Raw genomic sequence first — 15,588 nt, forward strand, 5'->3', positions numbered from 1 at the left:
TTTTAATGTCACTGTGCAACTTTAGGAAAACTAGATTGAAGTTAATCTAATAACTGTTTCTTTGTACAAAGTGTTCAAAGAGTTGTGGTGGTGGTTCAAGAAGGCGGAATGCTGTTTGTGTCAATTCTATGGGCACGGTTCTTGGAGACGGTAAATGCAGTCAACAGGAAAAGATGATTGTCCAGCGGTGCAACGAATATACATGTCCTGTGTGGAAAACCGGTGAATGGTCAGAGGTCAGTTCATTTTGTTCTTAATGTTTTCACTTGGAAAATTAAAGATGGTCACATAGGGGCGAATTTTACCATCTCGCCCGCCACGGGAATCGGAGCGGGCGAGGGGGCGGACCATGGAAAGGTCCGTTGACCTCAGGTGGGATTTTCCGGTTTCAGGGCAAGCGAGGTTGGAACATTCCGCCCATAATGTATAATTTTAAAATATTTTATCCCAATTGAATGGCAATTCGAATTATTAATAAAAGTCACTGTTGAATGTTGCTTGTTCACTCAGCCAGTCTCGTTCTGAAGGATATATTTTCCTTTGGGGCCCATGCTGGTACGCAGCGTGCACCTCTGAAGAAAATCATTTCCTTTTGTACAGACTTCATGACAGATTTAAATACAATGTCACTTGATGGAAACTTGGCTTTAAAATATTAATGTAAACTACAATTTTCAATAGAAAATACAAACATAACTGTTGAAATGATGGCCGGAATTCTCCAGCTGTTCACGCCCCGCTGCCGCTGCCAGTGGGAGCGGAGAGTTTGGTGCTCAGCTGAATCTCCATTCACTGCAGGAAGACCGGAGAATCCCAGTTGCAGGCGAGGTGGGAAAATCCCAGTGGGTAATGTCAATGACTACAAATGAAGCCTAATTTTCTTTTATTAATTGGATGGCTAAAGATATTTTATAGCAGCAAGTGCACCCACTACCTTGGAGCAGTGCTGTTCCCTTTTGTGTTAAACGACGCATTGATGGTCTCTTTTGGGCTACAGGAGGACCAGTAGAGTATCAACCTGACTATTGCACACACATCCTCATATAAAGACAAAATACAGAAACAGCTCTTTTATATAGATGGCGTGCTTTAGTATGGAGTGCTGGCCCATAAATTCAGGGCTCCCCAGCATCAGATTTGGAGGATACCCCAAAAGTGCGCTGGGGAATTCCTCTTGGAAGTCCCCAGGTTAACAAAGAACAAAGAAAATTACAGACAGGAACAGGCCCTTTGGCCCTTCAAGCCTGCACTCACCATGCTGCCCGTCTGAACCAAAACCTCCTACCCTTCTGGGGACCATGTCCATCTATTCCCATCCTATTCATGTATTTGTCAAGATGCCCCTTAGAAGTCACTATTGTAGCCGCTTCCACTACCTCCCCCGGCAGCCAGTTCCACACACCCACCACCCTCTGTGTAAAAGAATTTGCCTCATGCATCTCCTTTAAACCTTGCCCCTCACACCCTTAAACCTATGCCCCCTAGTAACCCTGGGAAAAAGCTTTTGGGTAAGGGTTAAGGGTTTACGTAACAATTGTCAGAAGTGCTAACTTTCCCTGGGCAATTACGCTGCGCTGGAAACCATCAACAAAGTGATTGCAATCACTAACTTCGGATGGTTCTGCCAGTGTTACACCAAGGATGGAATGTTGTCCTTTTTAGCAAGTCGGGTGGGAAAGGTAGTGTGTAGCCAGCCGGCTGCACTACTGACTTTTCCTGTTGAATCTTTTGAACACTTTTGTAAAAAGAAATCCAGGAGGCGGGTCCCATGATGTCACGCTGGCACCGGCAACCTCAGCTTTCTAAAGATCAGGGCACTCCTTGAAAATAGAAAAGCTAGAAAAAACTCAGATCCCATGGAAACCCAACCCCCAGCACCATCACAAAAATCTCAACTCCCCACGGACACAGAACTCCCTGCACCTCCCCCATGGACCTCGGCACTGCACAGGCGTAAGTGCCATGGACAGCATCAGGGTACTGTCCGGGCATGACCCTCTTCCCACCCTGGGGGTTGTACCTACCTGTGTGTGCCTGGCGGGTCCTGTTCACCAGTTCCACATTTTTAAAAAACCTGTGGGTTGTAAACCCTGCCGACACAATGTCACGCCACGGGGGCAGGTGGTTGTTACAGAGGGGAGGCCCGTTAATCATATTTAAATGATTTCAGATGGGGTTCCCGTCATTGTATGGCCATTGCCACTCCGAGGAAGTCTTGGCCCAATATCAATCACCAGATACCATGGGCGGGAATGTCTGGTCTCCTGCCACGTGTTTCTCATGGTGGGAGGCGGAGCGCCACTCGCCGGTGGCAGGATCTTCTGGTCCTGCCGCTGTCAGTGGGATTTGCCATTGATTTCACCCCACGGCGGTGGGAAACCTGTGGTGGGGTGTGCCATCAGTGGGACCAGAGGCTCCTGTCAGTGTTGAATTCCAGCCATCAATTCAAAATCCATAGTACCAACTTCAGATAATTGTGATGTTATTGAGAAAGAAGGCAAATAATGCAGTGTTCGTTTAAATGCAAAAAAAAAGAGATTTGCATTTATATAATGTCTTTCAATTCACTGGAAGTTCCAAAGCAAATGAATTACTTCTGAAGTATAGCCTGTGTTGTAGGGATTGTGTTGGCCAGTTTGTGCACCACAAACTTCTACAAACAGCAAGGTGACAATGACCAGATAACCTGGTTTTATGATGTTGATTGAGGGATAAATATTGGCCTGGAAAATGGGAATAACTTCACTGCCATTCTTGGAAATAGTGCCATTGCATCTTTCACATCCACCTGAGAAGGCAAATGTGACTTTGGTTTAACACCTCAGCTAGAGAAAATGGCCCCTCTGACAATGCAGCACTTCCTCAGTACAGCATTGGAGTATCAGCCTAAGATTGTTGTGCTGAAGTCCTGGAGTGGGCCCTGAACCCAAATCCTTCTGACTCTAGTGTGTTATCCACTGAGCCACAACTGGAAAAATGTTTAAGCATGTTAATAAGCTTAATTCAAAAGTTCTTTTAGATAGTGGATTGTCTGACTCAGACAGTCTAATGAGCTTTTATTGTTTCAGTAAATCTTCCTTGTCTGTACATCAGAGGAAGATTTCCTTTTATATGACACCATATCTATGTGTTTATCTATTTTCTTTTGATGAAGATAATGCAAAATACAAGTTGCAAGAATGAAAACAGTTAGAAATCAGCCATCCAAATACGCAAAAGAGTCAGCAGGATGACACCGAGTTCTTAATGTTTGTTATCATTTGTTGTTTGAAGCTTGATGTGCAATCTTTATTATACAGCAGTACAAAAGAATTTGAGCCAATTACTGAACCGTTTTTAGCATTGTCTTGGAACCGTGCAGCAGAGTTTATATTATTCCAAGTACATTTGCTCGTGATAGTAAATCATTCAGCTACAGAAAGTTCACGAAACGCATGTTCAATTGCTTACACATTCCAATGTTAAAATTGTATTTTAGTGAGAAAATATGTATTTATTCAAATTTGTGTCAATTACAGTGCTTAGTGACATGTGGGAAGGGATATAAACATCGGCAAACCTGGTGCCAAGTTGGAGAAGAGCAATTAGATAATGGATTTTGTAACGCTGCAACGAAACCAGCTTCAGCTCAGGCATGTCAACAGCAGGAATGCGCAGCATGGCAAGTTGGCCCGTGGGGACAGGTAAAACATCAATGTTGTTGTTCTTTCATTTTGTCAATACTTTGACTTAAATGTATTCATTTCACCATCTATTTTTATTGAATGTTTCTCAGACTTTTTGCACAGACTTAAGAACAATTATCCTCATTGCATCTGCAGAATATACAGCAGATGGAGAATTAAATGACTGGAAAACATATGATTCACAGAACAGGGTAATTCTGGCGGCACAGTGGTTAGCACTGCTGCCTCACAGTGCCAGGGATCTGGGTTCAATTCCCGGCTTGGGGTTACTGTCTGTGCTGAGTCTTGCACGTTCTCCCCATGTCTGCGGGGGTTTCCTCCGGGTGCTCCAGTTTCCTCCCACAGTCCAAAAGACGTGCTGGTTAGGTGCATTGGACATGCAAACTTCTCCCCCAGTGTATCCGAACAGGCACCGGAGTGAGGAAACTAGAGAATTTTCACAGTAACTTCATTGAAGTGTTAATGTAAGCCTACTTGTGACTAATAAATAAACTTTTACTTTACTTTTTAATTTTCGATTGAGAGTCACAATTCCTTGCTTGAGAGTTACTATCACAAGCTCCCAATGTCAATTCAATGCACTTTTTACTAAAGCATATTTGCATAAATATTTTTTTTAAAGAATCATAGTCCAGAAATGAACCACCAATTTTGCACCAATGTTCTCTACTTGGGCCACCTCGCCTAATTCTTCATCTCATTTGCCATCAACCTTCAAGAATCGAATTCCTTTCTAACTGAATTTAACAACAGCTTGTGGCAGAGAATCTCCCATTTCAACCAGCATCATGTAAAGGATTTGTTTCCTAACCTCCTTTTGATTATTTTGGAGGTTATCTTAAATTTCTGTGCTCTCAGTCCTGTCTCGACAAGTAGCAATTTACCGTTCCATAATCCCTCATAATCTTGAAGATCTTTGAACGTCACACTTTAACCTTCTCAGCTTGAATGAAGAAGATCTTTTTTAAGAAAGTATGTCCTCAGTGCTGTCCCACCTCATGCCTCGTAATATCATATAATCATCTTTTCACACTGATAGAACACAGGAAATAAATATAAAAAATTATTTCCTGAAATGTCATCCCTCTTGCTTTCTCTCTCTCTCTCTCTCTCTCCAAATACCCCTCAAACCCTGGCAGGCCCCCAAGGAAAGTTGTGAAGGGAGGTTTAAAGATAAAGCAAGTATAATAACTCCAGGAGTCATCTGTAAAAGAACAGTGCTTTATTGTACAAATTAAAGTAAAGCAAAAAAACCACAAGCCTGTGTTGAACACAAACAGGTCCCAACTGGGACAATGAAATAATGGACCCACTCAGGGCTCGGTATACGAGCTCCACCTGGTTAGTTAATTACCAGTCCCCAGGGAGCTCTTATTCAACAAGTCCTACAGAGAGGTCAATCAGTGATTCCCCCATGCAATTTGTGGGGTTTATCACAGCAAGTGACAGTGGAGCAAGGAGGAGAGAATGATAAAACGAGTAGTTCAAAAGGGACCAAGGTTTGGATTGTGACAGGAATTGAGATGGTAGGGAGGGAAATGAGTCATATGAAGGGATACGTGATACAAATGGAGGAAAGGAGTGTTGGGAGCCTATTTGTTTGGGATATGAAATGGGAAGGTAGTTGCTGTGAGTCACATTTTCCTTGAAACCCCCAACTCTTGTGCAGTCTGCATTTATGGGTGACTCAAGTTTCCTGCCAATATATAAGGTAGCCATTCCAATGAAACCAGGTGTTTAACTGAGGACAGATAATATGCACGTTCATTTTTATATGACATTTTGCCAAATTATATATATGTATTTTAAATTGCATAAAAACATAAATTTGTAATCTTGAAACAGGTTGTATTCTCTTCAAGTACCCTCCATTATTTTGTGAGCCAAATGGATCACATAGAATACCCAAACTGAGAAGCAGTATGAAGTAAAAAAACACTGAATTTGTTCTGACCGCCAATTACATAAAGTACTTATTTCCACACTGTTTCATATTTTAGATCAGCAGTAAATCATGAAATATTAAACAATCTTTTGTTTGCAAGACCAGTGAAATTATGTGCACATGTTCTATAACTAGACTTGTGACATAGATTTAGTTTGAAATCACATGCCATGATTGCAAACCAACAAAAAAGTAATGGTTTGAAGGCACTAAATGAACCATATGTACAAACCATTGAACTGGCCCTTTCCCGGTATGCCCTTGAAGTCAGTCAGACGTGATCAGGTAGAAAGAAATTAATATATTTAGCAGCTTTGCAAATGCATATTGTAATTTATGACTAATGTTAGATACAATATTCTGAAAATATTCATTACATTGGAGGTACTGTAGAAATATAAGTTGTTTTTGCTAAGTAAGCTGTTTAATCTTTTTGTGCATTGGTTAATTTGAAACCTTCTTAAATAAGATGTGCTTCTAAATCACAGAACTAAAGGGTTATTCTGTAAGCTCGTATTTTTTCCTTCTAAACTTTTCACTTTCATCTTTCTTAATTATCTCTTTTAATCTTTTGATCAGTTACATCTGGTGTATTTAGCCTTCACCCTTTTTCAGTTATTTATGTTCAGATTTTTTCTATTTTGTTGTGATGAACTTTTGCCGTCACCAACCAGACAGTGATTTGGCGGAGCCTGTCCTTTGTAGAATGCACCTAATTTTCATTCCGCTCCACCAGATTACCACGCAGGCATTGAAGGTAATAATTGCCCCTTTGTCTGTCTTCCTTTATCCATGTATCATCGAGATCACCATTCTGGGATATTCTACTGCTCTGTCTGTGCTAGTACAGTAAGCGTAAGGATGAAAGATTGCAAATTCAGACAGATGAACACCTAGAACAGAATGTTCAATCAGTGAAGCTGTTGGGTTCGGAAGCAGGTGTATCAGCAATTTTGCAGTACCAGTTGGTGTGCTGACCTGATAGCATGTTGCCATGTCTGCCCTATTTTGAGGGAGAGTGCATTTGGGGGCATGGTGACATCTGCTCACCTGCCAGTGACAGGTAGCCAATTAGACCAATTGAAGTGCCTATTGAAGGCACTTTTCACACACTGTCTGGAATTGTCTCGACACCATATGGGCTGAGGCCGAAGTCTGTCTGCTGGACAGATGTGGCCTCCTGGAAGCAGCTTTTCCATCCACAATGCTGACTTGGTAGTTCTGGTCACATTTTGTTTTTGAACTTTCTACAGTTTTCAGAGGCTGCCTCCAACTTAAGGCATCCTCTCTTCCTCCGACCTACATCACAGTCCTCGTCTCTCCCAGTGAAGCTACCGGTTAGCCAGAACCTCACCATTCCGTTTCTTCATAGCCACGGAACCCCTCCAGCATCCTTAATTGGACTGGATTCCTGGCAAGAAGCCATCTTCTCCAAAATTTCCCTCAGAGTCCTGTCGCAGGCAGTGGCATAGCGGTATCATCACTGGACTTGTAATCTAGAGACCCAGGACGGTCTCTAGGGACCCGGCTTCAAATCCCGCCACGGCTGATGGTGAAATTTTAGTTCCATAAAAATCTGGAAATAAAAGTCTAATGATGACCATGAAACCATTGCTGATTGTCTTAAAAATCCATCTGGTTCACTAATGTCCTTTAGGGAAGGAACTGGCCGTCTTTACCTGGTCTAGCCTCCATGTGACTCCAGAGCCACAGCAATGTGGTTGATTTTCAAATGCCCTCTGGAATGGAGGGCAGTTAGGGATGGGTAATAAATGCTGGCCCAGCCAGCACCACTCACGCCCCATAAAATGAATTTTAAAAATCTATTTCCTGACTTCCATTTCATCCTAATGGCGGAATCGAGACCCAGGAATAAAAATCTAGTCCATACATTTTATGCTCTAGCGTGGATAGTATTTTGTTTTTCAAATAATAACATTATTTAAGTTTTGTTTTTATTGTGGCTTGCAAGAATTAACAACATTTCCTCTTTATAGTGTACAGCTACATGTGGGACAGGCTATCAAATGCGAGCCGTCAGATGCCTTGCAGGCTCATATGGCACTGTTGTCAATGATAATGAATGTAATGCTGCCACCAGGCCTACGGATACTCAGGTAATTATAATGAAGATCATCAAGCAGTTAAACTAACTGGTCTTTCAGTTCATTGATGTTTATAATATCTTGTGCTACACACCTTATCTGAGGAAGGATGTCCTTGCTGTAGCGGAAGTACAACAAAGGTTTACCAGGCTGATTCCTGGGATGGCAGGTCTGTTATATGAGGACAAATTAAGTCGGTTATGACTATATTCATTGGAGTTTAGAAGAGTTAGAGGGTAGATTCAGAAAGAATGTTCCTGATGGTGGAGGAGTCCAGAACTAGGGGTCAAAGCTTGAGAATAAGGGGGTAAATCTTTTAGAACTGAGATGAGGAGAAATTTCTTCACCCAGAGGGTGGTGAATGTGTGGAATTCCACAGAATACCACAGAATATAGTTGAGGCCAATATGTTGTCTGATTTAAGAAGAAATTAGATATAACTCTGGGGCAAGAGGGATTAAGGGATATGGGGGAAAGAGGGGATCAGGATATTGAATTTGATGATTAGCCATGATCATAATGATTGGCAGAGCAGGTTCGAAGGGCCGAATGGCCTCCTCCTGCTTCTAGTTTCTCTGTTTCTATAAACCGGCCACTGCCAGTTTAAGACCCAAAGACATTTGCTGTGGTTTGAAGTGCCTTGGGCTGTTCCTGAAACGTGTGATCGGGTTCTCAGAATTCAAGTTTCTTTTTGTTATTCGCCAAGTACTTGCATTTTCTTAAAGTGTTTTTAAGACCTGAAAACATTGATTTCCTTTCAACCGTGTGCTTTATGTTCTAGGACTGTGAATTAGCTTCTTGTCCTGATATGCAGCCAGGGAGAAGAGATGAAAGAATACCCAATCACATGACCTATGGAACGGAATGGAGATTTGGATCCTGGACTCCTGTACGTAGATATAATTTTAATATTGACATTAAATAATAATCATCAAATGACCTAAGTAACTATTAATCTGATAGCATTGAATAATTTATGATACTGATGGTGAATTAATCATTCCTGCGTATTTAGAATCAATATAAAATATATGTCAGCTGCATTTTTTAGTAATTGTGTTTCAAATTTTATGAAAACGTGAGCAATATTACCAATAAAATATTCATAACCATTCCTATTCAACAGTGTTCCGCCACCTGTGGGAAAGGTACCAAGGAACGTTACGTCAGCTGTCGAGATCTCCAAGGTGGTGTGGCTGACGAATCAGCTTGCTCACATCTTTCAAAGCCACCATCTAGAGAGGAGTGCATTGTCATCCCATGTGGACGTTGGAAGACTCATGAGTGGACACAGGTTAGAAATATTGATTTGACTTCCATCACCGCTGTAAATCCACGTAGACATAAAGTTAAAGTTTATTTATTAGTCACAAGTAGGCTTATATTAACATTGCAATGAAGTTACTGTGAAAATCCCCTAGCCGCCACACTTCGGCGCCTGTCCGGGTACACTGAGGGAGAATTTAGCATGGCTGATTCACCTAACCTGCACATCTTTGGACTGTGGGAGGAAACCGGAGCACGGGGAGAACGTGCAAACTCCACACAGGCAGTGGCCCAAGTCGGGAATCGAACCTGGGTCCCTGGCGCTGTGAGGCAGCAGTGCTAACCACTGTGCTACCATGCCGCCCCTACAGTGAAATAAACATTTCAGTTACGTTACAAGAAGCAACATATTCAATGCATGTGTGAACTTGTTAAAGTAAACTATGGGCAGGATTTTCCGGCCGAACTCGCCCCCAAGGCAGCCAAATCATGCCTGAAGTCAACGGACCTTTATGCTTCATTTAGATTTCAATTTAAAACTACATATTTCAGTCAGTACTACAGGAGATAGGGCAGCAGGATGGCACAGTGGTTAGCACTGCTGCCTCACAGCACTAGGGATCCAGGTTCAATTCCGGCCTCGAGTGACTGTCTGGAGTTTGCACGTTCTCCCCATGTTTGTGTGGGTTTCCTCCATAGAATCATAGAATCCTACAGTGCAGAAAGAGGCCACTCGGCCCATCGAGTCTGCACCGACCACCCAGGCCCTATCCACATATCCCTACATATTTACCCACTAACACCTCTAACCTATGCATCCCGGGACACTAGGGGGCAATTTAGCAGGGCCAATCAACCTAGCCTGCACATCTTTGGACTCCAGGTGCTTTGGTTTCCTCCCACACTCCAAGGATATGCGGGTTCGGGTAACTGGCCATGCTGAATTGCCCCTTTGTGTCAGGGGGATTAACAGGGTAAATACATGGGGTTACGGGAATAGGGTCTGGGTGGGATTGTTGTCGGTGTTGATGGGCCGAATGGCCTCCTTCCGTACTGTAGGAATTTTATAAAAAAATAAGCACCGCACAGTTGAATATTTTCACTTATACCTGTACACTTCCAACACAATTTATGTTGCGAATTCTTACAACTTTATGACATGGTACTCTGAGCCATATGTAAATAATAAAATGACATGTCTGCGATTGGAAAATAATACAATAGCTGCCATACAATGTGCTTGTTCCAAGAGTGCTTCATGTGAATTGAGTTTGTTTCCTTAGTTTCACTGTTCTATTTTCTGTGTTTGATTTTCTGAAATGTAAGCTTCAATTATTTTGAACGGTTTTCTTTGCATAAGTAACTTGATCCCTATTTTAATTGCTATAATTTGACAATGCAGTGCAGAGCAGAAGTATCTCACTATTTCTTGGCAAATTCATACAAATCTAAATCTCCGCCACACACTGGGTTCTTTCCAATTGTCCACAAGCAACAAATATACATATTTACGTTTTGCAAATGTACCCTTAAGTTCTGCGTTGAAGATATCAGATTTGCAAAAATACCAACACAAGTGCCTAGTTAAAACTTCTTTGGAAACCAATATTAAATCAGCACAGAAACAAGCCAATTGACATATCAAGCCTGAGAATATATTTCCTCTTTTCTGAAGCAGCTGTAAAATTCCCTTTTAAAATAATTCATGGACATCACTTAACAATCAGGACATTACTTCCTGGCTTCCAGTGTCCGATTTGAGGGGGTTCTCTAAAGATGTGTTGGGGAATCCCTCTAGGACGTTCCCAGGTAAGGGTTTACCTTGTAATTGCTTAAGAAGGGCTAACTTCCCCTGGACAATTGCACTGGGCTGGGAACCACACGACAAAGCGATTTAAATTGCTAACTTTTGATGGTCCTACCGGTGTAACACTAATGGTTACTCTGAAACAGTTAGAAAGAAAATTTTCTAACTTCAGAGTAACTATTTAAACTCCCAGACCAAGCTCCACAAACGGAACAGCCCCGATCCCATTGGGGACCCACCCCCCCACACTTCCATGGTATTCCCCACCTGCATAGGATTCCCTGGCCACCCCCCTCCCCCCCCCAACACCTTTGATCCCACACTGATCCAACTGCTCCCCCAACGCAAACTCACGTTGCTTTACGGAAGCTAGAGCAGTAAAATGATACGTGTCCTCCTTCACTCCACTCTTTTTGTCCTTTTCCATTTCACTGCTGGAACAGTGGAAGCTTCTTCAGTCTCACCAGCCTTGAGTCAGGAAGGTCGGATGAGATAGGCACTTTACATTTTAAGCACAGGGACGTTGTTCTGTAGTGTAAATCCATGGCTGATTCCCACTGCGGGGAAGTTAGGGGCCAATGTGTCAGGTTGAGCATTCTGGAGCAGATTTGTATTTAATTTTAAATTTATGAATGAAAAATACCAATTTGTGCTCCTTTTCAATTCTCCTGTCTTCTGGCTGCCCTGCGGCTGAACCTGTTCAATCTGTTTGAATTTCTTGTGACTTCAGACTCTGGAGCTTTTCCTGCATCTCAGTCAGTAGATTTAGGCTCATCCACCCTACAATGCCTGAAATAAGATGTTGCCTATTGACGTTACTTAGTTTCTGTAAAGAGGTACACTCTTCTATTTCCGTTTTTCCACTGTAGTGTTCTGTGACCTGCGGTCAAGGTAAAGCAACACGTCACGTGAGTTGCATGAACTATAAGAATCAGATTGTGAGTGAGAGTGAGTGTGACCTTGATGATCAGCCACTAACTGAGCAAGAGTGTGCTATGCCATCTTGCTCACCGCGCCGTCATGGCTATGATAGATCTGGACAGAACGATCACCAATTTCCTCGGGCCAAGATCCTGCCAACACACGGAGACTCAGATCGCACCCAAATACCTGGAGGCAGTCAGTGGAGAACTGGACCTTGGGGAGCAGTAAGTGACTGTTGGATAATATTGATTGTTTGAAATTTTGCACTGACTGTGATAAAAGCACATCTACATTTAGCAATTATACTTCTTTAATTCATCATTTTTCTTGCTGGAACTTGCATTTTCACTGATTTTTTGGCATTTCACTCATTCCCTCAACCTCAATCTTAACTCCAACAACCAAATCCTTAGCTGCCAGCGGAACCTATTCTTTCAGGCCTCCGATTCTCCACACTTCTTGTACTACAATTTGTTCAAATGTCTTCTGCATTTATCCTCTCAGTTAACCTTCAATCCATGTCCTTAACTGGCATACACTGGTTCCCTAACCCCACTGCTTTCAACTCCAGATCCTTGTCCTCACCTATTACAGACTTACCTCACAGCATATCTTCAATTGTCTTTGAACTCTCAACGCACTTCTTCGTTTCCCCTCTCTTCATCATACTACTATAATTCAGCCATTGCAGTTCCACTCTTTGAAGTTCCCTTCATTAACTCCTCTACCTCTACATCTCTCGCTCTACCCTTTAAAAACCTCCTCAAATCCCTACTCTTTGAATAAACTTCCTTTCACTCACCGAATCTTTTCCGCTATTGTTTGCCTTCAATACAAGATAACCACAGCATCTTTTCCAGTTCCTCAGGCTGAATCGCATTATTTAGAGTCATAGAGATTTACAGCATGGAAACAGGCCCTTCGGCCCAACTTGTCCATGCCGCCCAGTTTTTACCACTAAGCTAGTCCCATTGCCAGCATTTGGCCCATATCCCTCTACACCCATCTTACCCATGTGATTATTTAAATGCTTTTTAAAATTGTACCCCCCTCTACTACTGCCTCTGGCAGCTTGTTCCAGACACTCACCACCCTCTGTGTGAAAAAAATGTCCCTCTGGACCCTTTATGACTCTTCATTTGATATTTAAACCATATTTAATCTGTAGTTAACACCTGTCATGCAACCTACAAAGACTTTCACATGCTTATTCAGAAGACCCAAGGAGTCAAAGGTAGAGTTTTGGACAAACAACTGCATGTTGAGATGTTTCATTTCTACAGTGTGCAGTTGTTGTCATTGACAGGATCCCTGCCCAGATATGAGGATAATAGGCTTCGCTTCTATGAACAGCAGCCAACATTTTAAATCACCCCACTGACATAGCAAAACATCCCAAAGCACGTCAAAGGTGTATTCTCAAACGAAATGTGACACCAAGCTACTTAAAGAAAAAAAAGGAAGATGTGTATTCATGCAGCTCTATTCGCAGATGTCTCAAAGTGCTTTATTGCCAATTAAGTACTTTTTCAAGATAAAGATTGGTCACGGCCACTGAGGTGACTCCCCTTCAAAATAATGCGATGAGATCTCTTACAGGCACCTGAACAGCCAGCCCTGTTTAACATCCCATCTGAAATACAACACTTCTGACAGTGCGGTACTCCCTCAGTACTGCACTGGAATATCAGCCTTGATTTTTGTGCTCAAGCCCTGGAGTGCTGAACCAGAAGCAGAGGCCAGTGTGTTAACAACTGAGCCACCATTGATATGTAGACATCGAATAAGCTTGTTGTTATTTGATTGGTTCAATACTGTTTCAATTCCTGTTTTGTTTCTTTTTGTAGTGTTCTAGTACTTGTGCTGGAGGGTTCCAACGGCGGGTTGTGGTCTGCCAAGATGAAGATGGATATGATACCAATAACTGTGCTGAACAGGCTAAACCTCTTGAAATGAGATCTTGTGAATCCGGTCCTTGTCCTCAGTGGATTTATGGCAGCTGGGGAGAGGTAGTGTTACTTCTTCTAATCGTTTTCTTATCTTTTATTTTGAAGCATGATATCTGATTCATTGACAAAATGGAGATTTGAGTTTATTTATTAGTCACAAGTAGGCTTACATTAACACGGCAATGAAGTCACTGTGAAAATCCCCTAGTCGTCATACTCTGGCACCTGTTCGGGTACACTGAGGGAGAATTTAGCATGGCCAACACACCTAACCAGCATGTCTTTCGGACTGTGGGAGGAAACCGGAGCACTTGGAGGAAATCCATGCAGACACGGGGGAGAATGTGCAGACTCCACACAGACAGTGACCCAAACCGGGAATTGAACCCAGGTCCCTGGCACTGTGAGGGAGCAATGCTAACCACTGTGCCACCGTGCTGCCCATTTTAAGATATAGAGGTGCAACGTGCATATAATATCCTGCTATTAAGTTGCAGAGTAAGTACTGCAAATGAAACTATCTTTGCATTATTAGTTTAATCCCAGCATTAAAGTAAGGAATTAAATCAGATTATATAGTGTCCTATCTTTTAAATGGGATTTGTTCAAGTGCTTACCGAAGTAAGGGCTGTACATTCAATTATATTGGGAAGTTCAGCAAACAAGGAAAAATTGATGAGCCCACTAAGATTTTCCATCCCTTTTGAAGACATTTTGACAATGAAGTACATTACTTTCTCAGTCTACCATGAATGAGAAACAATATGTTGATATTACTGTGCACTGGGGATGAATCTAAGTCCTGTCTTGGATCACAGCCAAGTAAGTAGCCAAGGGAATGGTCACCAGAGCAAAGATAACTCTTCAAGACAAGGGTTTGATAGGAACTGCAGATGGAAAAGAAGGGCAGAGGGCTGGGACAGGGGAAGCCCATGGGTTCTTTCTTGAGACCTGAAAGAACTAGATTACGGAATCCTTACAGTGCAGAAGGAGGCCATTTGGCCCATCGAGTCTGTACAGGCTTCCTGAAAGAACATTCTACCTGCTCCCCTGCCTTATCCTCATAACCTTGCACATGCTTTTTTCAGATAGCAATCCAATTTCCTTGTTTGAACCTGCCTCCACCACTCTCTCGGGAATTTTATTCCAGAGTCCAACCATCTCTGGGTGAAAAAGTTTTCCCTTGAATCACTTCTCCTTTTGCCCATTATTTTGAATCTGTGCCCTCTACTTCTTGATGTATTCTTGAGACAGAACAGTTTCTCACTATTTTCCCTATCCATACCCCTCCAGATCTTGAATATCTCTATTAAGTCTCCTCTCAGCTTTCTTTTCTCCAAGGTAAACAAACCCAAACGCTCTCCAATATATTCTCACAACTAAAATTGTTTATCCCTGGAATCATCTTGTTAATCACCTCTGATTTCTTCACATCCTCAAGTATGGCATCCAGAACTGGATGCAGCACTCCAGTTGAGGCCTGACTAGTGTCCTCTACAAGCTCAACATGACCTCCATGCCCTTGTACTTAACGCCCCTATTAATAAAACCCAGGATACCATATACTTTATTAACTGGTCTCTCGGCATGCCCTGCCACCTTCCATGACTTATGTACATATACACCAATGTCCCATTGTTACTGTACCTCTTTAAAAGTTTCTATCTTGATTTATACTGTCTCTGCACTTTCGTCCTGCCAAAATGAATCACGTCACACTTTTCTACATTGAACATCATCTGCCGCTTTTTTGCCCAATTCACTAACTAGTCTATATCCGGTTGAAGTTCAAGACCATCCTCATAACATTTCACAATGCTTCCAGTCTTTGTGTCTTTGTAATCAGGTAGGGCTAATAAATGATGTAATAGTTAAGGATCCTCTAGGGAAGAGTGATCATAACATG

At 42.3% G+C, this 15,588-nt stretch overlaps 1 protein-coding gene across 3 annotated transcripts in view; it reads left to right on the top strand.

Annotated features, from left to right (window-relative positions):
* The window catches only part of adamts9 (ADAM metallopeptidase with thrombospondin type 1 motif, 9), a 282,624-nt gene that overhangs the window by 111,080 nt on the left and 155,956 nt on the right, over positions 1-15,588 (top strand). For all 3 annotated transcript variants that reach the window (XM_078209509.1, XM_078209510.1, XM_078209511.1), the window contains exons 21-27: positions 72-236; positions 3,519-3,683; positions 7,629-7,748; positions 8,518-8,625; positions 8,863-9,030; positions 11,679-11,957; positions 13,581-13,742. In XM_078209509.1, the coding sequence (XP_078065635.1) occupies positions 72-236; positions 3,519-3,683; positions 7,629-7,748; positions 8,518-8,625; positions 8,863-9,030; positions 11,679-11,957; positions 13,581-13,742 (1,167 nt within the window). The remainder of the gene's footprint in view (positions 1-71; positions 237-3,518; positions 3,684-7,628; positions 7,749-8,517; positions 8,626-8,862; positions 9,031-11,678; positions 11,958-13,580; positions 13,743-15,588) is intronic.

Source organism: Mustelus asterias, chromosome 3, assembly GCF_964213995.1.
Source record: "Mustelus asterias chromosome 3, sMusAst1.hap1.1, whole genome shotgun sequence".
In the NCBI taxonomy this organism is placed as follows: Eukaryota; Metazoa; Chordata; class Chondrichthyes; order Carcharhiniformes; family Triakidae; genus Mustelus; species Mustelus asterias.